At 46.1% G+C, this 24,330-nt stretch overlaps 1 protein-coding gene across 5 annotated transcripts in view; it reads left to right on the top strand.

Annotated features, from left to right (window-relative positions):
- enah (ENAH actin regulator) overlaps positions 1 to 24,330 on the top strand; it is a 131,266-nt gene that overhangs the window by 38,902 nt on the left and 68,034 nt on the right. The window contains exon 1 of one of the 5 annotated variants that reach the window (XM_029750306.1): positions 3,507 to 3,743. The exons of 1 other annotated variant lie outside the window; for it this stretch is intronic. In XM_029750306.1, the coding sequence (XP_029606166.1) occupies positions 3,730 to 3,743 (14 nt within the window). In that variant the 5' untranslated portion in view covers positions 3,507 to 3,729. Of the gene's footprint in view, positions 1 to 3,506; positions 3,744 to 13,829; positions 13,908 to 24,330 lie in introns of those variants that run through there. 3 more of the 5 variants (XM_029750339.1, XM_029750348.1, XM_029750313.1) reach the window with 3 other exon arrangements.

Raw genomic sequence — 24,330 nt, 5'->3', positions numbered from 1 at the left:
CAGTCTCCAGACCTTAATCCCATAGGAAATCTGTGGAGGGAGCTGAAGGTTCGAGTTGCCAAACGTCAGCCTCGAACCCTTAATGACTTGGAGAAGATCTGCAAAGAGGAGTGGGACAAAATCCCTCCTGAGATGTGTGCAAACCTGGTGGCCAACTACAAGAAACGTCTGACCTCTGTGATTCCCAACAAGGGTTTTGCCACCAAGTACTAAGTCATGTTTTGCAGAGGGGTCAAATACTTATTTCCCTCATTAAAATGCAAATCAATTTATAACATTTTTGACATGCGTTTTTCTGGATTTTTTTGTTGTTATTCTGTCTCTCACTGTTCAAATAAACCTACCATTAAAATTATAGACTGATCATTTCTTTGTCAGTGGGCAAACGTACAAAATCAGCAGGGGATCAAATACTTTTTTCCCTCACTGTATATTCGATTAGTTTAGCAGACACTCTTATCTAGAACGACTTACAGTTAGTGCATTCTCGTCTTAAGATGGCTGGCTTTCCCGTCATGTAAGTCTTCTATCGATTAGGGGAAATGTAGAGAAGTAATCACTGTTGCGATTTAGTCCCTCATCAGATACATTTGATATGCTTGTTGGGTGCAATGACACAACAGCATGGTGTCTTGAACATCTCTAAGAGATGCTTGTGTTGTAGTTCAGGAGAAAATGTCCCTGTGGTGGTTTTACCTCTACATCTCTCACACTAAGATGGTCTCTCAACCCAGTCCCCTCCGCTTTAGACAGACACTAACAGTCTCTGCTGGATTCCCAAGCATACGTACGTCTGAAATGAAAGCAGTGACTGTGTTTGGCCACAGAGATCAGTGCCATAGAGGAACAACCAGGACCAGCCCTCATCACTCAGCTTTTTACTGCTCAGAACAAAAAGCTCTTTGGCAGTTAGTTACACAGACCAGACCAGGGCCCATATCCACAAAGAGTCTGAGTGCATATCTAGGTTTGAACCCCAAAAAGTACTGGTTTATATCGTTCCTTTCTGTTCCTTTTTTAACCTGTGAAATAACGTTTTTTACATTTATCTCATTACATTACATTACATCGGTCAGACTACTCACAGTATTAAGATAGAGTCTGACTTCAAGCTCATTGTGCGTGTTAGTAATAGCATGCAGACGCACAATTCCATGAGTGTCCTCAGATTCCCCCCAGCTCTCTGCTGTGCATCAGTGAATATTCACAACCACAGACTACAGAAGACTGCACAAGGCTGCTTCTACCAGTTTCAAGGTTATTGTAGCAACGGCTGGTTGCTAACAAATAATACAAGCTTCTCCCCAGCCACCCAGCTTGCTCAGCAGGCCTCTGATTTATGTGCGGATTCAGACACCACTGTGATTCCCTCCATGGGACAATTTCCTCTCCGGCATCTCACAGATGCAACTCCACTTACTGCTGCATTTTTAACAGGTGTTGTAACTTTTTATCTTTTTTTTAACTGTGAAATCAATTTTTTTTAAACTTTTAGCAAATTAAATTACGCCTCCAATCAGTGCTGATAGAGCAGGCAAGCTAGTTGTTTACGTGCGTGATGGACGAGTGTAGCCTATGGCGCAAGATGCAACTGACGTTGGAATAGAGCGAGAGATGTTTGAGGAGGAGGCGTGAAGGCTGGGCATCTTATGACCTGCATCATCTGAATTAGGTCCACAGAATTATACATAGGAGGAGCGGCTTCTTTGGAGGAACTTCGAATGTCCTTTGAGCTAGCTGGCTAACTAGGCCTATAGTATCCTTTACTAGCTCTGAAAAAGTGAATCCATTCTTCTCTAGCTAATAAAATAAATCTCTCCCTATCTTCTGAATTATGCTTGTAGCATCAGTACAGTAGCCTGTGGTTCGGAGGGGGGAGTGGCAGGTAGCGTAAACATGCCCGCGCACACACTGGAATATGTTTCTGAGTGTCAGAGTGAGGGCTTTGCATGGGTACGTTGTTGCGGTTTTTTTGGGGGGGGGGGGGACGGACACTAGAAAGAAAAGCCTGGAACATAAAATAACGTTATTAACCGGTTCCCATGCTTTTAAAATAAGTAATTTTCCAGAACACTAAAGATCACTTTCATTCACGATTCTGTTCCTTGGAAGAAATGTTGTTATTTTCTGGTTTTCGGTTCTGTTCCCTGAACTGGTTCCAACCCCAAATTGTGTGTGTGTATATATATATGTATTTTTTTTCATCCTGGTGATATGCAAGGCCCTGTGCCCTCCCTCCCTCTGCAAGGTTAGGAGACTTGGCCTACAGTGAGCCGTGTTTAGTACCAACCCACCAGACTACTGACCTGGGCTGAACTGGGTCTTCATTCTGTGTTTTTAGCAGAGCAGGATGGTTTTTAACCCAGGACAAAAGAAGGACACACACACAATGCATCTGTCTCCCTAATCCTGAAAATCCACTGGCCCATTTCCCTGTGTTGGAATGAAAAGGCCACGTCACCATAGAAACAGGATCAATGGACCATAAGGATAAAATGTTAACTGGGGAGGGAGAGAGCTCTTTTCTATAAAGAAGTGATTTGATCGCTGTCTTAACACAGTGACTTGTTTATTGTTTGTTTTTTTGTTTCAGTCACAGTTGCCAGTTTCTCCTCCTCTTGTTCTCTTCAGTACACTCTCATTGTGGTGTCATCTTCCCCATGGATACAGGAAAGTCCCAGAGAGCGGGCAAGGGCACTTTGGCTTGAAGTCTGAGGGTCAGCAAATTACATAGTATTAATGAATCCTGTTAGAATAGTTGTGAAGGTTTAGGATGGGGGGCCAGTGGCCTGCTCTGCTTAGAGTTCAGTGAGTATGGATTCTAATTGGGTGCTGATTTAGGACCCCGGTGTTCCTGTGAACTCCACCTAGCCCTGGCGGTCTGGAACGGGACCTTGTGACCTTTTGATCCTTGACATATTCCACACTAAAGTCTTGACCCATGTTTCCTATTTGAATTAGGTTGACTTTTCAGAATTGACAGAATGTTGTTCTCTTCATTACCGAATCCCAGTTTGATGGAAAAGACTAGATGTTGTTTTAAAACACCTCAGAATGGAGTCTGATGAATCAATACGATGAGGCAGTGCTTCACGCGCTGTATGATAAGACCTATATCATATCTCTCTGTGAAGTCAAGGGTCTATCATTATATCACATGGTTCCATTGATTTAGCTAGAGACTTGGACTGAGTTGGGTGATACTGTATGGCCAAACTGATACTCTATGGTGATACAGCTTTACAGACAAATATACATTGGCTTGTCCATCAGTCATATCTAAAATGTCCCCCTTGCTCACCGGACCAACATATCAGAGCGCTGTACTGCGAGTGCTAAAGGGTTGTTGGGCAGGGGGTAGGAATGGGTTTGGAGCCAGGGAGGAGCCCGGAGAGGTGAGAGGTGAGGTGGTGGGGTGCTCGCTCTCAGAAAAGCCCCTGGACAAAACCGTCCCATGACGCCTTTCAGTCAGCATGTTTATTCCTGGGGTAAGGGATTCATTCTGTGGGGGGCTGCCTGAGCGCCCGATTTAGCCCCCGGGAGGAGGGGTCATAGTGGCAGCAGGCCTGTTGGAGCCTCTAGTCTACACAGTCGCCTCACTGTGCTGTCGGGCAGCTCTTTGGACACCTCTCTGGACCTCGCAGGACACAGACGAAGGCAGACCCTCTCAGACAGACAGACATTTCTCAGTTGTTGGTGCTGGATACACCTGTTGCTGCCTCCACCGCCATGACACGTGACTCGTAAGTCCTTGCTGTGGCGATTCTGTCGAGCAGGGGAAGAGTGGGAAGGGAACGTAGTGGGTTTGTAATGTTAGCAAACGGTTTCCTTTGAGTCCTCTTCCTCCATATGTCTCTGTTTTAAAAAGGCTCTAGAGTTGACCCAGTCAGTGACTACTTTATTCCCAGTTTGGATTAGAGCGGAGTCTGTCTGTGCTGATTTCATAGCTGCTGTCTGGTGAGCCTCTCTACTCTCAATCCCAGTACTGATTCATTAATAGAGCCTAGTCTAATAGGGGTTTCTTTCTACCAGCAGAATACCTCATATTAATAGACCATGTCCTCTTAGAATCCATTCAGATATAGTTCATGTCCAGTTACAGGATAGTATTTCTCCTGTGATGAAGTGACTGGAGCATTCAGCTGCTTGCTGCTGTGGGTTTATATTTATTGATGCACACTCAGTACGAGTTCATAAAAAGCCTTTTAGCTAAGTCCTACCCTGGGGTGTGTATGAGTGTTCATGTATGTACTGTAAATATGTATGTGCACTACTGTTCAAAAGTTTGGGGTCACTTGTCCTTTAAAATAACATCAAATTGATCAGAAATACAGTGTAGACATTGTTAATGTTGTAAATGACTATTGTAGCTGGAAACGGCTGATTATTAATGGAATATCTATATAGGTGTACAGAGGGCCATTATCAGCAACCATCACTCCTGTGTTCCAATGGCACGTTGTGTTAGCTAATCCAAGTTTATCATTTTAAAAGGCTAATTGATCATTAGAAAACCCTTTTGCAATTATGTTAGCACAGCTGAAAACTGATGTTCAATAAAATTGGCCTTTAGGCTAGTTGAGTATCGGGAGCATCAGCATTTGTGTGTTCGATTACAGGCTTAAAATGGCCAGAAACAAAGACCTTTCTTCTGAAACTCGTCAGTCTATTCTTGTTCTGAGAAATGAAGGCTATTCCATGCGAGAAATTTCTAAGAAACTGAAGATCCCGTACAACGCTGTGTACTACTCCCTTCACAGAACAGCGAAAACTGGCTCTAACCAGAATAGAAAGAGGAGTGGGAGGCCCCGGTGCACAACTGAGCAAGAAGACAAGTACATTAGAATGTCTAGTTTGAGAAACAGATGCCTCCCAAGTCCTCAACTGGAAGCTTCATTAAATGGTACCCGCAAAACACCAGTCTCAACGTCAACAGTGGAGAGGCGACTCCGGGATGCTCGGACAAATTCAAGTGTATTTATCCCTGTTTCGTCCCGTTCGCTTCCATTTAAGACATTATTTTTTCAACAGAATCGCCGGAATGAATACACCCCTGATCACACACAAACACAGTTTACTTTCATAGCAGCCACATACAAACAGTAAGATCATTTTGCTTGTTGTGGAATTCCTTCTCACATGTACACTCTTTCCTCTTCTCACCTTTTCCCTTCACTTGTGGATAGTTGTAGCCAGTTAGGTAACATAGCATCCCTCTCTGTTTGAGCCATATGTTTCAGTAGGCCAAACTAACTAGCTGCATTGGCTAGCTAAGTAAGTGAAACTGAAGAGGACTGAAGCTAGCTGTCCTCCGGCTACACCATGGTGCTACCCTGCAGAGTTCTATTGAGGCAACTGTAGACCATTGGAAAACAGTGTGTTTTAATACATTATTTGGTGATGTTAATATATCTAGTACAGTTTTATTTAAAAAGGATAACTTTTTTAAATGTTTCACTATTTATATTTTTATGATACTCTTCCTCTGAGAAGCCTCCACTGATGTATATGTACTGTATGTTCAGCCATGTGTTCTATATATAGGTGTTTTACATTAGTGTACAGGACAATAGGACGTGGTGTAATGTGTATAGTGTCTTTCGTTGTGTGCTGTGCTGTTCTACAGAACACGTTTATCAGCTGCTGAAGTGTGGCTGTAGCCTCCCCCGGGATTGTGGAATCAATTTGACTTAATTGCCGTAGCTGTGTGTTTTGTCTCTCTCCCCCCGATGGTCATTTTCCTAACCAGCTGCACTTTAGAGAGCCCTCCCCGGCGCCTCTGAGGAGATACAGCTACACGTTGGACACGTTGCCATCTGTTAAAGGCATGAACAGATGGCGTTAGGGTGGTAGTCCGTTTCATCAAGAGTTGGTATATAGATCACCATAGTTTTATGGAACCGGTGTGACAGTCAACTTCTTGTTATTGAGTGACTGGTTGAGCCAGTTTCTCAAGACATGTTTTTATTGGGTGTTTTATTCCTGGTTGAGTTGGTTATGAACTTGTTCGGCATGGTTGTTTTTCTTCTTGCATCTCTATAATTGTTTATCTCTTCATGCCCACACCGTAGTGAGAACTTTGTTTTTTCCCCCCCCACAGGCACTTGTTTCAAAGCAGTCTCTGGCTTATGACAACAGTACCTAGCAACAATGACATCATCGATCAGACTGGAGCTGGAGAGGATTCCAATAGAACAACAACAACAGGAGTTAGATATTGAGCTAAACATTAGCACTAGAGATGTGGGGTAAGGTTGTAGTCCTCTCCACCAGCCAGTTCTCTAGCAATTAGCCTGGGGACAAGGTTATGTAGCCAGGGCATTAAAACGGAGCCTTCTCTTCACATCAGATGAAGTTTCCTCACCACCATCATCATTCTGACAGATCCCATACACAGGTAGCAGAGCTAGCCCGTTGGCAATAGCGGGTTCTGTTGGGTGACACACCTGTGTACATAGCTGTCACCTTGCATCAATGTTGGCAAGAGACGAGAGTCGAGACGTACCCGTTAGGTTACATCACTCTGGCCTGGCCTAGCTCGGAGATGCTCACACCAAAGTCGCTGCGTTAACAAGCTTTGGCTGAAGAAAAATAACGTTGAATGAATAAACAACGTTTATATAGCACACCACGCCCGCTATTCTCTATAGCACACCACGCCCGCTATTCTCTATAGCACACCACGCCCGCTATTCTCTATAGCACACCACGCCCGCTATTCTCTATAGCACACCACGCCCGCTATTTTCTATAGCACACTACGCCCGCTATTCTCTATAGCACACCACGCCCGCTATTCTCTATAGCACACCACGCCCACTATTCTCTATAGCACACCACGCCCGCTATTCTCTATAGCACACCACGCCCACTATTCTCTATAGCACACCACGCCCGCTATTCTCTATAGCACACCACGCCCGCTATTCTCTATAGCACACCACGCCCGCTATTCTATATAGCACACCACGCCCGCTATTCTCTATAGCACACCACGCCCGCTATTCTCTATAGCACACCACGCCCGCTATTCTCTATAGCACACCACGCCCGCTATTCTCTATAGCACACCACGCCCGCTATTCTCTATAGCACACCACGCCCACTATTCTCTATAGCACACCACGCCCGCTATTCTCTATAGCACACCACGCCCGCTATTCTCTATAGCACACCACGCCCACTATTCTCTATAGCACACCACGCCCGCTATTCTCTATAGCACACCACGCCCGCTATTCTCTATAGCACACCACGCCCGCTATTCTCTACAGCACACCACGCCCGCTATTCTATATAGCACACCACGCCCGCTATTCTCTATAGCACACCACGCCCGCTATTCTCTACAGCACACCACGCCCGCTATTCTCTATAGCACACCACGCCCGTTATTCTATATAGCACACCACGCCCACTATTCTATATAGCACACCACGCCCGTTATTCTCTATAGCACACCACGCCCGCTATTCTATATAGCACACCACGCCCGTTATTCTCTATAGCACACCACGCCCGCTATTCAACAGATTTGTGCAATTTCTTTGTACTTTTTCTGCATTTGTTGTCATGTAAATTGATCCAGAGAATATTATTTGTCTCAAATGTCCCTGGGGGAAATGTGTGAAAGGACAAATACTGCTTCCTGTTCCTTTAGGTCAAGGGCTGGGACTCGGTCTGCATAATAAACTATATGTGCCCAGGCTATGACAGATGTCCTGTTGTCTGTCTGAATGCTGCCCTAATTTTGTCCTAATTTTGTCATTAAAGCAGATTGATGACATAGTGTAAATGATGTACACCTACAGAACCAGTCAATAGTTTGGACACACCTAATCATTCCAGAGTTTTTCTTTATTTTTACTATTTCCTAAATAGTGAAGACATCAAAACTATAGTGTATCTACCGATTGTCACAGTCCAGTTCTGCTGCTGGTGAATAACCTACCCTTTTTGTGTGCAGTCCCATCTGCATCCTCCATCCTTTGATCGATATAAGAAAATGTGTTATTGATTTTTGTCTTGTTAGGACTTTTGGTATTTATCCTCATGTTTAGTATCTGTCAGTGTTTGTGGGAGTTGCCCCTCATGCTGATCCAAGTTGAGTTTTACTTATGTCATATCCCTCATGGTGACTTGTTATGATCCTGTCTCTCTACTGAGCTGGATGCCAGAAACATGTCACCTTCTCGTTTAGGTGTTTGGACACAGAGCAGCCCACCAAGGAAAGTATTTGCATACTGTAAAACTACGCTATATACCCACAAAAAACACACCATCTGTGATGAGGATCCTAAACCATTTGATAACACCATAGCTCATCAAAATGCAGCACTTGCAGCTTTCGAATTCCACCAGTCGCCCAAGACGTAGCCACCAGACACATTTTTGGAAAACATACTTCCCACATACCTCTGTTTGACATATAAACGTAAAACCGTTGCAGCACAACTGTCTGCAGAGCTGTTAAAGGCATCTGGTGGAGCAGGGAGTCTTTTCCATGTGTTGGTTATCCATTACCTCTGTCTGGGCCTGTGACAGCCCTAATACTTTGAACGGTGTCTCTAACGCAGCTTGGCGAGCTCCTTTTAAAGCCTTGGCAGAACTTCTACCTCAACTCTCTCTCTTACTCTCACCAATATCTTGATCTATCTTTCTCTTTGCCTCTCAACTCCTTCTCTCTTTCACCTTCCCCACCTTGCTCTTTCTGATCACTCTTGACATCATGAATTTTCTCATGCTTGCTGTCCTTTTCTGTCATCCTTCCTAACTTCTCTCCTTTTTTTTGCTCCTGTCTCCGGACTCTCTCTTCTTCTCTCCCTCCCTTCCCGTCTCACTCTGGTTATGATGTCCTGTAGTGATGTGACAGTGTTGGCGTCAGGCTCTAGCCTTCATAGTGATTTACTCTGCTGATTCGATTGATGCTGAAGCTCAATATAGTCTCCTCCATATAGTCTCTTCTCAGTGTCCGGGAGGCCTAGGCTTCAGGGGAGCTTCAGGGGGGCCTGGGGTCTGATGTTACACTGCAGCAGGGCTACGTTCGCCACCAGCGTGCCCACTAACCCAGTAATGTTTAACAGCTGTCTGTACTGTAACACAAGACCCCCTTCTCCTCCTTCCCTTGCCCCCTCCTTCCCTCCATCTTTTCCTCATCTAAATGTTTCTTCCTCTTGGTCGTGACTTCTTAAAGTGCAGCGGAGATGTTGATCTGATCTCCTAAGGCCCCTGTACACCTGGCGCATCTCATCTGATATATAATTAATAGTTCCCGGCGCTTTGAAGTCAGTGATGCCATGATGCAGGGCATTGCGTTGCCTGGCGAAGTGGCAAAGTTAAAGGCAAATGACTGGAGAATTGCCTAACACTTTCCTGATTCACTCTTTTTATCACCCTTTTTCTCCACAATCTGTTTTGTTATTCAGGCCGGGGTCCTGTCACGTTGCGTCAATTCAAATCTGGTTTTAGGATATAAACAAACCATGCAACTTAGTTTTGCAATGATTATTTCATTCATAAATAGAATGATAGTACAAATGGAAAATATGATGTTCGTATATATACGGTCTCGCTGTGACACCACGCAGGGCAGACAGAAGAAGAGAGCGTCACATTCTATTGTTCTCTCTTATATACTCTGACAGAGATAGTTCCTGCTCAATGCTGGCCTGTCAGGGCGAGGATGAGCGTGGTTTAAACTTGCTCATCCTAACGTCGGCGTGCAGGCAGGTCCCAGCCTAGTGACGCACTTCCTGTCGCCGGGTGTCGTTCTTGTCTTCACCAGTTGACTTATCTGTAGTTTATATACTTAATATTGTAGCATAGCTTCCCCGGTATATTATATAGGTTATGCAAACAAATAGCCAGTTCAACCCTAACAGTCCCACAACGCTCGGTAGCACTGCCACACATGACTGTTTTTGCCAGTGTGATCTGAACAGCGACTGACTTGGCTTGTCTGTGCAGAGAAAACACAAGTGAACGAGAAGAGCATTTGGGCAGCTGGGTGTCGTCCTTAGTTTAGCAACAAAAGACACATTTATTCAGCACTCTGTAGTTTCCCTGCCTTTCCGTCTCTGTTGTACATTTCCTTGTGAACTGCCTCGTTTGCCTGTCACTGGTCAAACTCAGCCGTGACCCTTTTCCCACCCCGTGGGCAGAAGAGTGCTGACTTACTGCTTGATTACTCATTCTACTCTTAGTTTCTCAGCTTTCATCCAGACATGCTCAGATGCTGGACAGATAGCGGGGAAGACGGAGGGGATACTGGTATATCAGTCCGGATGTATATCCCTTCAGGGGGATAGGGTTGAAGGGTTCCTTTAAAGGGGTATTGAATTCCGGCCATTCGGATGCCATGGAGCGCAGCTGGAAAGGGTGGAGGGGATCTAAGCTAGGTGTCGGTGGTCCTGTACAGTTGAGTGATGAATGGCTCCTCGTCAAGCCTCTCCCACAAAGTGGTAACGCTGAAGTAGATCATGTGATCATCTGCCGCCTGCATGGTATTGGCGCTTCTGGGAATAAGAGCCTCCTCAAAGTCCCTTCAGGATTCTTTACTTAAGATCCAGGAAGATCTATGATGTTGTCGTCCTCAGCTGCCTGCGCCATTAATTTTACTGAACAATTGGTTCCTGTCAGTGATGTCGTGCTTGTCTGAATGTGTTTAGCTATGCCTTCCCCCTATCTGTGAGGTACTGGAGCCTAAATGGCTGAGATTATTACGAACATGACCAATGGAAAAACACTCATTTGTTTGCGCTTTTAGTAAGGACAACCATCTTCTTCGTGACTCTTGTAAGGTCAAGGAAGGAGGAAAATCTTAATAGTCCATCACTGTTTCAGGCCCTGAATCCCAAGGTGAATATGATGTTCAATTTCAGCTCTTCTGACTGTCTGGCGTTGTGGCTGCGTCTTAGCTGCAGGCTGTAGAAGTGAAAAACGGAATCATTCATGCCTCCTTGATAGTGGTCTTATCTCTCTCTACACTTTTTTTGCCTCTCTTTTTTCACTCTTTCTCTCTCTTCCTTTCTCTTCCTGTTCTCGTTCGCTTCTCTCTCTCTCTCACACACCTCTCTCTCACCTCAGTCTCTCGCCTCTTTCTTTCTTTCTTTCGCTCTCTCGCTCTCTCTCGGTCTGGCGTCTTAGCTGCAGGCTCTAGAGGTGAAGAACTGAATCATTCATGCCTCGAGTGGTCATCTCTCTCTACATCTCCCTCCTTTTTTTCCCCCTTTCTCTTGCTATCTCTCTCTATTCCTATTCGTCACTATCTCTTCTCTCTCTCGCTCTCTCTTTCTTTCTCGGCTGTAGAGAGAGAGAGATGGCTTTGACTGAGTCACCTGCCAAGCATGCCCCAGCCACCTGTTGTGGCATTAAACTCAAAATACCATCACATACCCAGGAGGTTGGCACAGAGGAGTCTCACACCCCCCTCCCTCGCACCATGTGTGCTCCCGAGAGGCGGCGGGGGAGTGAGGGGAGGCAGGGGTGGGAGAAGGCAGAACTCCTTCTCACATATGGTCGGCCTGGCTTGCCTAGCTTTAGGGGCTTGGCATTACACAGGTGAATACCACTTCCTGCTGTCAGTTTATGGCTGTGGCGGTTGGGGTACCAAACATATGTGTGTTGCGGTTCATTTTATGGATCATCTGCGCTCTGGTTTTTTTGGGCATTCTGTGACAGTAAAAGTGTCTGTTGTCAGTACATGTTTGGTACTCCTTTGTGAGTGCAGGCCCTAATTGAATCGTACAGCTCTTAATGTGAGACCAGTGTTTTGACAGTTCTTGACTTTGCAAGTTGCTGAACGTGTGACGAATAGCTCTCATGTAAGTGCTTTTATCCATCTTTGAAATGAATTCCCAGGGCAGATGTATTTCTTCTCAGCCAGGGTTTTATACTGTCCCCATGAGGAAACAGAAACCGAGGTGGACATATTGTCACAATTCACTGTCATTTTTTGTTTAGCGTGTAAACACACACTGTGCTGCTCAGGGATTTAGTCATCTATAGATCAGTGGTTCTCAATCCTGGTCCCGGAGACCCAAAGGGGTGCACATTTTCAACTCATCATTAGGCTTTGATCATTTGAATCAGGTGTGTAGTGCTAGGGCAAAAACCAAAACGGGCACCCCTTTGGGTCCCCGGACCAGGATTGAGAACCGCTGATCTATAGTGAGATGAGTCTCATAGACGAGGTATGGAAATGTTTCTGGAAATGGAAATGCCCAATCAACACCCAGATTAACAGCAGTGTTTATGGGGGAAAGGGTGACTGGGGTCCTGATTAATGACTGTGCATCTGCTGGGACAGCCCTGCTCTGTCCTGTGACCGACTGGGTCCTTATCCTGCAGCTGACTTATCACTCACTCCCGTTCCCATGGCGAACCAACAGCCGCTTCACATGCGGAGAGGTCTGGAATCTCTCCTCTCTCTGCCGCCCAGCCTCGCCTCATGCCATGACCAGAATGCATCTGTTCTGTCAGACCTGCTGGGGCCTTATGGACGGGGGAAGTAGAATCTTTGGAGTTGGTAGACGTTGTCTCAAACCACTGACACAGGGCCAGATATTTTTCACCCCTCTAATGCTTAGACTAAGATTAGGATTATGGGTCTGGTAATCTGATCCTAAATCTGTGGTTAAAGACAACTTTGACCTCAAGCTGTTAAGGTGACGGTGAGCGAGTGGTAGGGTTCTATGGTTTTCTCAGCCAGGGTTAAAAATATCCCCCCTGTTGTAGGGGCTATGACATCTCTCACAGTGCTGACAGACTGCTTATAACAAACATGGAGTAGACAGTATGTAACCTTTATTTAACTAGGCAAGTCAGTTAAGAACAAATTCTTATTTACAATGATGGCCTACAGGAGGAGACGTGTGTGTGTGTGTGTGTCCAGATGAATGTTGTTGGCTAAAAGTTGTGTGTGGGAGAATGTTTGCTCAAGGGTGTGTGTTGACGTACAGAGAAAGGCCAGTTTCCCGACCCCAGGAGCAATGCCTTACCCTTAGTGTTGTTTCTGTACTGTAGCCTACATGCAGACATGTTACATAAATTAACACCGATGATTCTGCTCATGTCCATTCATTTTCAGACAACGGCTCCTCCTTAGCTTTGTAGTTTTATAATCACTATCACCTGCAGGAAGGGAGAATTCCTCCTGTCAAACGTGTCATGACAACGCGTGGCTCAGGCTCGTTAAGACGCTACGAAACACAGCTAATTCTGCCTGGTTGTTATGATGAGTATATTCTGGAGGGAGACGCAGATAAGAGAGGAAAGACTGGGTTGGGATAGAGAGAGAGAGAGAGAGAGAGAGAGGGGAGGAGAAGAAAGCTCTGCTGAACTGCGCCCCAGTGTGTGTGTGTGTGTGTGTGTGTGTGTGTGTGTGTGTGTGTGTGTGTGTGTGTGTGTGTGTGTATAGTGATTTCATCTTCTCCAAACGTGATCTTCCCTTAACAACTGGCTGCCTGCGAGGGATGGAGAGGAGAGCGCCTGTTGCCAGGTTACCCCTCTACCACTGTGAAAAGCCGGATTCAGCATCAGCAGCCGTTCACATCACCACGCTAGGCTAGCATGGAGCAGCATCACTGACTGGCTGGTTGACTGGCTGACTTGCAGCACCCATCCATCGCTTCATCATGACTCACTGATGCCTTTTTAAGAAAAGTGGGCATCAACATGAATCAGAGAGGGTGGTAGAGCGGAAGGTGGACGGAGGGACGGACTGCACCACAGAGCGTCTGGCAGCAGTAACGACCGTTGGGCACTGAGTCTTGGGGAGCGTGGAGGGGGGGGTGGAGGGGGGCCTGGGGGAGAACCATGCAGCTCCACACCTCCACACACTGCAAGGCTTCCAGCTTCATCCTCAATGAAAGAGCATGCATTTTGTCTTCCAAAATGGACATATACCGGTACGTACTGCTGCCTGCCTGCCTGCCTGCCTGCCTGCTGTACTGTATATTCTAATATTATACTAGATCCCTCCTCTGCGTTGGATCTTTGATGGGTTGTCTCTCAGTACAGAATGTGCCTGGTGCCTGTCAGTCTTGTCTTCCTCATCAAAGCAACTGTTGCATATTCATGCCAAACAGAGCCTCTTGGCTTTTGGTGTTTTGAACACATCTTGATGAGTTAGACAGGAGTGGCTTCACACGAAGCCTTGATGTATGACAGAGATATAGGTGAAGAAAGAGTTTGGGCCGTTAATGTCTGTTGTGGCATTATTCCCCTGGTATGATGTTAGATATCTTGTTTTGACGCGGATGTTGTTACTGTTACAATGAGTGGTTCTCAGATGCTGGTGTTTCTATGTTCATGGTATCATTCTGCTGCATAGCTCCCTAAGGAGCAGTGGACACGTAGTCTACTTCATGTGGCCGACCGGAACATTAAGCGAGTCGTATACATCATGTTAAGCAAAGGAGGATCCTCATCAAATATTTATATCAGTTTATTCACATATCAGTCCAATGTGCACTGACACAAAATCCTCGTTTTTAACTAGGCATATACATTTGGGAATGTCACTTGAGGCATGTTTTCAAGTAACATTTTTCAGGCCTCACCAGTGTTCTCTCCCTTTAATTTGAAAGTTCCACTGTGGATTGATGTATTAGGAAAGAGTCTAGCTTTCTAAATCCCATGTTTAGTAGCAACAACAACAACAAACAACTTGGCCAGTCAACCCTGAGCCTAATGAAAACCAGTAGTTCCCAGCCAGTTTCCATGCAGCCCAACAGGGCCTGCTCTGTTAGCCCAGGGGGTGATGGGAGATTGATGGCTGTCTTCCATATGAATCCCTCTCTGCGACAGGCTGAATGGCAGCTCACAGTGCTCCATAGGACTCATCCAGTAAAAAACTCCAGAAGAGGAACTGGTCCCAGTTAGCACTCACCTGCTACTTTCTCACCGCCCCGCCAGCCACCCTGTAAAGGCCTGATGAGGTTGGCGTGATCACAAACACAGTGCTGCTGCTGTCACTCACACAAGCTAGCGGTGTGCTCACAAGGTCAAAGCTTCCGGAGGGTTGTGGCAGCATGCAAACTAAGTTTCCCCTCAAACGGCCTTCTGTATGACGACACGTTTTTCTTTCGGTTGCATTGTCTCTGTCATCATTTTGTAGTCTCATTCCGTTGATGTGGAACCTGTTTGGGTTGTTTTTTTGCTTTGTGATTTGAGTTATGATTCCTCCACACCTGGTGAACGCAGGGAGGAGGACAGTTTTGGTATGACAACAATGGATTATGATGTCTCCCCCACGCCTCACCACTAGTCCCTTTCTGGTATTTAGAACCCCAGAACTACACAGTGTTTCCTCCGCCACTCCCCAGGGGGTCTTTCTGCTGCTCGTTAGCATGGTGCTGTCGAAGGTCAGACCAATTACAGCCAATGAGAGCCGTCTACCTGTTGATCACACCAGGGAAGGACCCCAGTAATCTAGTGCTCCTCTGGGTCCTATGGTGAATGACTTCATTAGGGTGGAACTGAATCCACAGGGATGTTTTCCGAGTTCTTCACATGATGTTTACTTCCCTGAAAAGGTCCATTTGAATTTGACTAGCTTCCTTGGACCTTACGCAGTTACTTGAATCCAGTGTTACTCTGTGTTGTAAGTGTTGAGGTACCACTCAACAGGCTTGCTCAGATGAACAAGAGAAGGTACTGACTCTGGTCATCTGGCCTGGAGATTCCATCACATGCACTGAGAATATCACATGTTCAGAACGAGGCTTCACAGAAGAGAGTAAAGTTGAGTCCCACTAATCTCCTGAAAGCAAGCGAAGGCCTCCTGTTTTCCAGCTGAGCTACATTTCACATGTTAATTGTGCCCAAGTACTTTGCGCTCGCCTCTACTGGATGAGCCCTAGTGTGAACAGCCCACAAAGTCATCGTTATAAAGGTGTTAGCGCTCAGTCAGTCGCCTCCCAACTGTCCCTTTTTTAGAGTGTGTTCCTGTCTGTGTGCCAGTCGACTAAGAGCTGCCTCCCCTGGCTCGTCAACACAGCCCATCTACTGGAGCTGTGGCCCCTGCATGCCAGCTAGAAGAGATCACCTAAGGGGCCAGCCCGCCTGTTTTTACAGTGATCATGCCTCACATTGTCCTGCCTAGTGAGCGGCATGAATGAACACTGGCTCTCGCTATCTCTCCCTTTCCATCTTTGTCTATCCTTCTCTTCCCACCAAATCCGCTGGTGTTATGGGTGACTCATGGCAGTGAGTGGTGTGTATTTTTAAGCCGTCAGCTCTCTCTGTGCTGTACTGGGTTGGGTAGGGTTGGTGGTGGGGAGGAGTGGGCTGCCTGTGTATGGCTGTCGTGGAGGATAATCAGACTGCATTGTGTAATGACAGAGTCCAGGCTGTGGCCATAAGTCTTACTCGCTTCGCTTAGTAACAGTTGTTTTTACATTCTCTCGATTCTTCACTCTCCCTCCCCACCCGTGGACATAGTGACACACGCACCGTCACACACACAAAGGCAATAGGTCAGTCCCTCCTGTCTGATATTTACCAGGTGTGTGTGTGTGTGTGTGAGTGAGTGAGTGAAATAGTGAGAGATTAATGGTTTAGTCCAGGAGTGTCTCACTCTCACAGCTATGCGGAAGCAGCCAGAGATCCACATTAAAAACCCACCCACATACACACATTGTTGCTAAGGCGATGGCTGTAGTTTCTCTCAGCCTATTAAAAGACTGGAGGAAATGTCAATGAAGGATTGTGACTAGTGTAGCAGGGCTGAGGGAGGGGACTCACTACATATTTCTACAACATGCAATTAGACGATGAGGAACTGACATTTATCACGCATAGTCTACCCCCCTCACTCTTCCTCGTTACTGGCTTCACATGGTGAGATGGAGGGGCGTGCAGTGAAAACTCAGAGGGGGATATTATGGGAATGAAAAGGAATTTATTTTCTGCTCTCTCTTTCCACTGGGAATGTTCCCCCTGCACTCTGACATGCTGTGGAGGGGATGGAGAGCAACACACATGCGGAGGCACACACACACACACACACACACACACACACACACACACACACACACACACACACACACACACACACGCACACGCACACGCACACACACACACACACAACCTTGTCTTTTAGGGACCAGTCAAAGTTGTCAGTACAAATTTGAACCATTTTAAGGGAACAGCTTGGACTTAAACTCCTGAATCTACTGTTGAGTAATGCTACTCCTGATGACCAAGGCTTCTCTTTCTATTTCTGTTACATTATTTAGTCAGTTCAACAAAAAAAAGTACTGTATTCATGGTATTTCTTTCTTACACTGGGACTGACAGTGCATACACGGCTAACAAGACCACAAAGTGCTCCAATGCTCCTGCTAGAAACGATCCTGGCTACAGATCGCTATGTTGTCTAGCCAACTCTTATAACGATCTGCCACTGACTGTTGTCATGCCAGACATGCTTGCTAGAGCACATACAGATGGGACCAGACTATCGTGAAACCGTTTCACCAAGCAAATGAATTCCTTATTGATGACATCGTCACTCGGGTGTCTTAAGTTGTGTACGCGCCGAAGTGGAGGGAGAGGGCACGATGTTTCTGTGATTAGCCTTCAGCAGGGGCCATGTGCCGTTGGTCCTACTTCTAGCCGAGTGGAACACCTCCACTTGACTGGGACTTTACTAAGACTTACCCCACACCTGTGTGTCACCACTGGTTTATGTCAATGTGAGCTGTAGTGTTGTTGTGTTTCCATCAGGAGTGGGACTCTAAAGACTTGGGGTGAGCAGAATTAACAACCTCTGCATCAAGACTGTTGCTTTGTGAGAAGGTGTTGAAGTTCACAGACATTGTTATGTAAATGCCACTGAAAAGCACCAGTGGCCCGGCATTGGCCCAAGTCAGAGCAGGTCCACCCGGAGCCATGGTCCAATGAGACAGGTGTGCCGGCCCGCGTAGATGGAAAAATACAAGTCTGAGCCTTTTGGGTTAAACACTGGGGTACATCTCAGATAGAAACCCAACATTATGTTAAGGCTCTGAAACCCAACACCTCCACCTACAATGGGCCTCTAACAGTTTGAGGACCAGCAGGCTTCTGGCACCTCAATCATCACTGAGTTTTCAGCAGTGGCATTTCTCACCGCTTCCCTTCTGCTCTTCTACTATAGCTGATAGGAATCTAGAGTATTGTGTGCTCCAGGTTTGTAGCCGTCCTGGGCTTCGGAGAAAGTGGTGAAACGGAGGAGTGTATAAACTACCTCTGTGGATGTTTGCTGAGCAAACAATCACGCCACATTCTGTGATCTGTTGAAGGAAGAGCTCTAGAAATGGAACAGTCCACTATCTGCGCACATGATGAATTGTAAGGCTAACGTTTTGTCCCATCTCTAGCCAGCAGTACTCTGGTGTCAGGCTAGCCCTGAGCTTCTGCTCCTCCTCACTCCAGTGATTGACGCTAGCCGGTGGCCACCTGAGAGGGGCTGGTTGTAAGGCAGTGGGGACTAGTACTGTACTGGCATTCTAACTCTGCTGGACTGAATGCCCATGAGGTGTGCTGTGCTGCTGCACACTCCAGCTGCGGTGTGTATGCGTTTGCACTTTCTGGGTTTGAGAAATATCTTGGCAACCAGCCGTTGGTGGATCAAAGCGTTCTAGGCTAGCCCCAGTGGTGTTTGTCTACTATCTACAGTACATTGGGAAAGTGTTCAGACTTTTTCCACATTTTGTTACATTACAGCCTTATTCTAAAGTGGATTTTTTTTTAAATCCCTCATCAATCTACACACAATACCCCATAATGGCAATGCAAAAACAGGTTTAGATTTTTTTTGCAAATGTATAAAAAAATTGAATAAATGAAATATCACATTTAGATAAGTATTCAGACCCTTTACTCAATACTTTGTTGAAGCACCTTTGGCAGCAATTACTGCCTCGAGTCTTCTTGGGTATGACGCTACAAGCTTGGCACACCTGTATTTGGGGAGTTTCTCCCATTCTTCTCTGCAGATCCTCTCAAGCTATGTCAGGTTGGATGGGAAGCATTGCTGCACAGCTATTTTCAGGTCTTTCCAGAGATGTTCGATTGGCTTCAAGTCCGGGCTCTGGCTGGGCCACTCAAGGACATTCAGAGACTTGTCCGGAAGCCACTCTTGCGTTGTTTTGGCTGTTTGCTTAGGGTTGTTGTCCTGTTGGAAGGTGAACCTTTTCCCAAGTCTGAGGTCCTGAGTGCTCTGGAGCAGGTTTTCATTAAGGATCTCTCTGTACTTTTTGTTCCGTTCATCTTTGCCGCAATCCTGACTAGTCTCCCAGTCCCTGCCACTGAAAAACATCCCCACAGCATGATGCTGCCACCACCATGCTTCACCGTAGGGATGGTGCCAGGTTTCCTCAGACCAGAGAATCTTGTTTCTCAGTAAAAGGCTGTCGTGCCTTTTACTGAGGAGTGGCTTCTGTCTGGCCACTCTACCATAAAGGCCGGGTTTGGTGGAGTGCTGCAGAGATGGTTGTCCTTCTGGAAGGTTCTCCCATCTCAACAGAGGAAATCTGGAGCTCTGTCAGAGTGACCATCGGGTTCTTGGTCACCTCCCTGACCAAGCCCCTTGTTCCCCGATTGCCGGACAGCCAGCTCTAGGAAGAGTGTTGGTGGTTCCAAACTTCTTCCATTTAAACATGATCGAGGCCACTGTGTTCTTGGGGACCATCAATGCCGCAGACATTTTTTGGTACCCTCCCCCAGATCTGTGCCTCGACACAATCCTGTCTCGGAGCTCTATGGACAATTCCTTCGAACTCATGACTTGGTTTTTGCTCTGACATGAACTGTCAACTGTGGGACCTTATATAGACAGGTGTGTGCCTTTCCAAATCATGTCCAATCAATTGAATTTACCACAGGTAAAAACATCTCAAGGATGACAAATGGAAACAGGATGCACCTGAGCTCAATTTCGAGTCTCATAGCAAAGGGTCTGAATACTTATGCAAATAAGGTATTTCTGTTTTTATTTGTAATAAATTTGCAAACAATTCTAAAAACTTGTTTTCGCTTTGTCATTACAGTGTGTAGACTGAAGAGGATTTTTTTATTTTATTTAATCAATTTTCCACGTAACAAAACGTGGAAAAGGGAAGGAGTGTGAATACTTTCAGAATGCACTGTATGCGTTGGTGTGTCCCGTAGGAGTCCTCACTCAGACTACTGGACTTCCTGCGTCCAGTTGAAGTCTTCAGCCCTAACTTTCAACCAGACCCTCAATATGTCTACGACTGCCTGTTGGCCTCCCCTCCATCCTCTTCCCTCCCCTAATGCCTTACAGATGGACTGGCTGGCTGGAAGAAGGCTCTTGTTTCTCCTCACTGACATGTGGTTTACATGTAATCCCGTCAGGCAGAATGCTGAACTGACACATCAATATTGCATTGGTTCACTGTGGAGATGATAAATCCCCCTGGTGTGTTTCATTAGACCCTCTCCAGGTAAATGAGCCCTCATTAGATGACTGAGGTACTGTGACTACTTATCTGACTGTTTCTAGTTAGTGGCTAGTAGGGTTGTACAGCCTCCCTGTGTTCATGCCTGGAGGCTTCTACGCCCTTGCTATCTCTGTCTGCAGTGGGCAGTAAATCTGCCCCAGTGTTGAGTGTTCTGTGGATGGGTTGGAGCCGGACGCGCCTGTCTCCCATCACTGCTCTATGAACAGCCACCCAGCCCTCAACCCTGGTCCTCTCATCCAGCCACAGGAGCCACATAGATGTGGTCCCCAGCATCCTCTGTGAGTCAGAGCAGACACCATGGAAAATTCCATTCTCTTCTGTCTTAGGGCCTCAGAGCTGAGTCAAAACCCAAAACAAACATGTTCTATCGAAATCTACTCAGAGCCTCAACATTAGTTGTGGGGAAAAAACACTGTCCTTCGTGTTTCTTTGTCTTACTTTGTTTTGTTTAGATTTTACAGGGTTTGTCCTCTTTTTCAGCTTGGAAACTGGCCTCTGCCCAGACTATGAGTGTAGAGCCTAGTTCAGCCTCTTATTAAAGCCAACAATAGCCATGGCATTAAAACTGCGGACAGATACCTATGCCAACAGTCCTGTTTGTTAAATCCTAACCACTGCATGCAAGTACACAATTTAGAGATCAGGATTTCCTCTGCTGTGGCCATGTGGAAAATACACAGCTGTCGACCAAGACCTCCCTTCGGTGTTGCGCCTACAGGGGACAGAGGAAGCGGTGGAGGGAAGTGATGTCTGTCTGCCCCTGGGAAGACTGACTGACTGAAGAGTCTGTCTGAAGGTAATCCAGAAAAACTGTTCTCTGCAGTTTAATTGTAAGAATTGGACATTCTGACGAACCTCCATGGGGTCTGTTCATTCGACTGTGTTGCAGAAAATAATGATTTGGACCCTTTTACAAACCTAAATATTGGAGTGTTCCTTCAAAAAGGATTTGCCTTCCTTTTCTTAGCAATAACAATCAGAGCGGTGATCCATTTGCCATCTATTCCTTGGTAGGGATATAGAAGGCAGGCGCTGTATTGCATAAGCAGGCCTAGCTAGTCCCTGGAGCGCTTCTCACAGCTCTGCTGGCTCTGACGTCAAGAGGCGCTAGCTGCCTGCTCTCTCACAGCCAAGCCCTTTGATGTTATATTTTGATAGAGAGACATTAGCATTAATGAAGGGATAGAAACCCTCTGCTATACCTGTTCCAATTCCACCAGCTCAACGTTACAGCTTCATGTGTATGTTTATACCTGTCTAAATGTGGTGTGTGTGTCTCCTGTACTGCACTGTACTGTTGTGTGTGTATTTACTATGTACAAGGGGATGGTGTTAGTGGTACTCTGAGTGGAGTACTCTACTACCTTGTCCTTCAGAGAGCTTGAAGAGAGCCCAGAGGCAGCTGTATAGGTGGACTGAGAGGAACTAATGGGGAGAAGAGAGGCTCTGAATGGGATCAGGACTATAATGAGAGAGTCTGGGTCTACTCAACTTAGCATTAAGGCAACACGATACGAGAGAGAGAGAGAGGCCACTGTCCTTTCGCTTTGTTTTCCTACCCACCTAGCTACACATCTACTAGGTAGGCAGGACTCCACAACAACCTCCATTGAGAAGCTAGCTTCTTTACTTTACATTTGCTTGGCTTTAGATCCATTCTTCTGATTCCCATTAGCTTCACAGTCATGCGAAGAGCCTTTTGGGGTCTCTCAGTCTCTGTGTTATGACAATAGTAAGCCGTGGTACACTAACACGCATTACTCAACCCATATGTGTTTGGGAGGGTGGTCAGCCAATGGCAGCCATTGCTTAGATGACTGTGCAGATTTTGGGGTGAAAGAAGTGAAAATTAAGGGGTAATGAGCGACCTCTGATCCGACCGCTGATTTTTATGGGGAAGGGCAGTCCACCACCAATGCCATGTTGCTACCTCAAGCCCAGTCGGAGGGCTGAGAATGCACTAGAAGGCATGTTCCCCTGCCTTGGACACTTGGTTTGGGGTTGGATTCCTCTGGGTTTCAGTTGCCTGTGGTTGGAAAGTGGTGGCGGAACAGAGCCAAAGGCCTTAGTTAGGTTCCAGATTCTCTCTGGTGGTTTAGACGAGAGCACTATAGTTCATTACACTTCTACTACAAGAGTCCCGTGAAACAAGGAAACCGGTGGAAATGTGGAACAAGGAAACCGGTGGAAATGTGGAACAAGGAAACCGGTGGAAATGTGGAACAAGGAAACCGGTGGAAATGTGAAACAAGGAAACCGGTGGAAATGTGAAACAAGGAAACCGGTGGAAATGTGAAACAAGGAAACCGGTGGAAATGTGAAACAAGGAAACCGGTGGAAATGTGGAACAAGGAAACCGGTGGAAATGTGGAACAAGGAAACCGGTGGAAATGTGAAACAAGGAAACCGGTGGAAATGTGAAACAAGGAAACCGGTGGAAATGTGAAACAAGGAAACCGGTGGAAATGTGGAACAAGGAAACCGGTGGAAATGTGAAACAAGGAAACCGGTGGAAATGTGAAACAAGGAAACCGGTGGAAATGTGGAACAAGGAAACCGGTGGAAATGTGGAACAAGGAAACCGGTGGAAATGTGGAACAAGGGAATCTAGAAAGAGCTTGGTTATCAAATGTATTTGAATACTGAGTAGAGCAGTAGCCCATGAATAAATTAGTGTTTTATTTCCATTGTTCTTCTCCATTCATTTGCATTGTATATTATGCCATAGTTCATGGTCGACATGAGAAAATAAGTGATTTGGACCATGTCCTTTACTATTCCATGTCTCCATTATGTGTAATTCCCCAGTTCTTTTCTACTGAAGACTGTAGGGTTTCTATTGTTGTCAATTAGGAGCATATTAAGGTGCGCTGCAGTGTCAGGTGTGTTCACACTGGGAAGATGACTGTCTTATGTGTGTGTGAGAGACTAGGAAGCTAGCTGTGTATTGGGATAAGTGGGTTCAGGTCTCTTGGCTGGTTATTAGTGCTCTGTCACTACAGACAGACTACAGCAGGCAGGCAGATATAGAACTGCCTCTGCCTGGCTAAAGCAATTCAGGTCTGAAGATAGTCATACGGTAGCTAATGGAAAGTAAAAATGGAATGATGATTTTCTCGGATGAAAGAGCATAGATCATCTGCTAGCGCCGCCACGAATAAAATGCACTTTAGTTACAATACTGTTTTTTTTATAAAAAAAAAAAATCTGTGAGTGGTCTTAAAGAGTCATTTGTGCTGAGACTCAGGTTCCCTGTTGTTGACAAAGCAATTTGCTTGTTGCAATTACCTTTTAATGTACAGCCAGTAACCATAGCTGTTATTATGTCTGTGCCTACCCTGCTTTCATGGGTCATCATGTCGTAGATGGAGTGATGCTTGTCTCAGTGAGCAAGAGGTTGCTTTGTGTTTATGGTTGTTTTCCTTTGAAGAGAGAGGCTGGTGACCTTCATGGCTCTCTGTCTGTTTGGCAGGGCATAGTTCATTTGTTATACTGCTGTATGCTGATGGGTGCTGACAGTGAGGCGTGGGTTGGGTTCTCCCTTGCAGAGGGAGTGAGATGACAAAGGTACTGCTGAGTAAGAGACCCTCCACTGTTCTTCCATTCCAAAGCATCCGCGTTCCACATGAAGTCTGGGAGCTCTGCGCCTCCCTCCAGGCCGAGGGCCTGTTCGTGTTTAGCCAGCTTTGCAATTCCGGTCTTATTCTCTTGTTTTCTACCTTCGAGAGCAATTCCACAAAAGTCTCATGTTTCTCTGCCATCCCCGGTCTGACCAGAGATCAATAATCAGGAAACGACCGGCAGATGAAATTGAGTCTGATGTATCAAGCTGTGGAGAGGAGATGCATGTCTCAAGCCT

The sequence above is a fragment of the Salmo trutta genome, chromosome 1 (assembly GCF_901001165.1).
Source record: "Salmo trutta chromosome 1, fSalTru1.1, whole genome shotgun sequence".
In the NCBI taxonomy this organism is placed as follows: Eukaryota; Metazoa; Chordata; class Actinopteri; order Salmoniformes; family Salmonidae; genus Salmo; species Salmo trutta.
The sequence above is the reverse complement of the archived record's forward strand: the minus strand, read 5'-3'. Positions and strand labels throughout refer to the sequence as shown.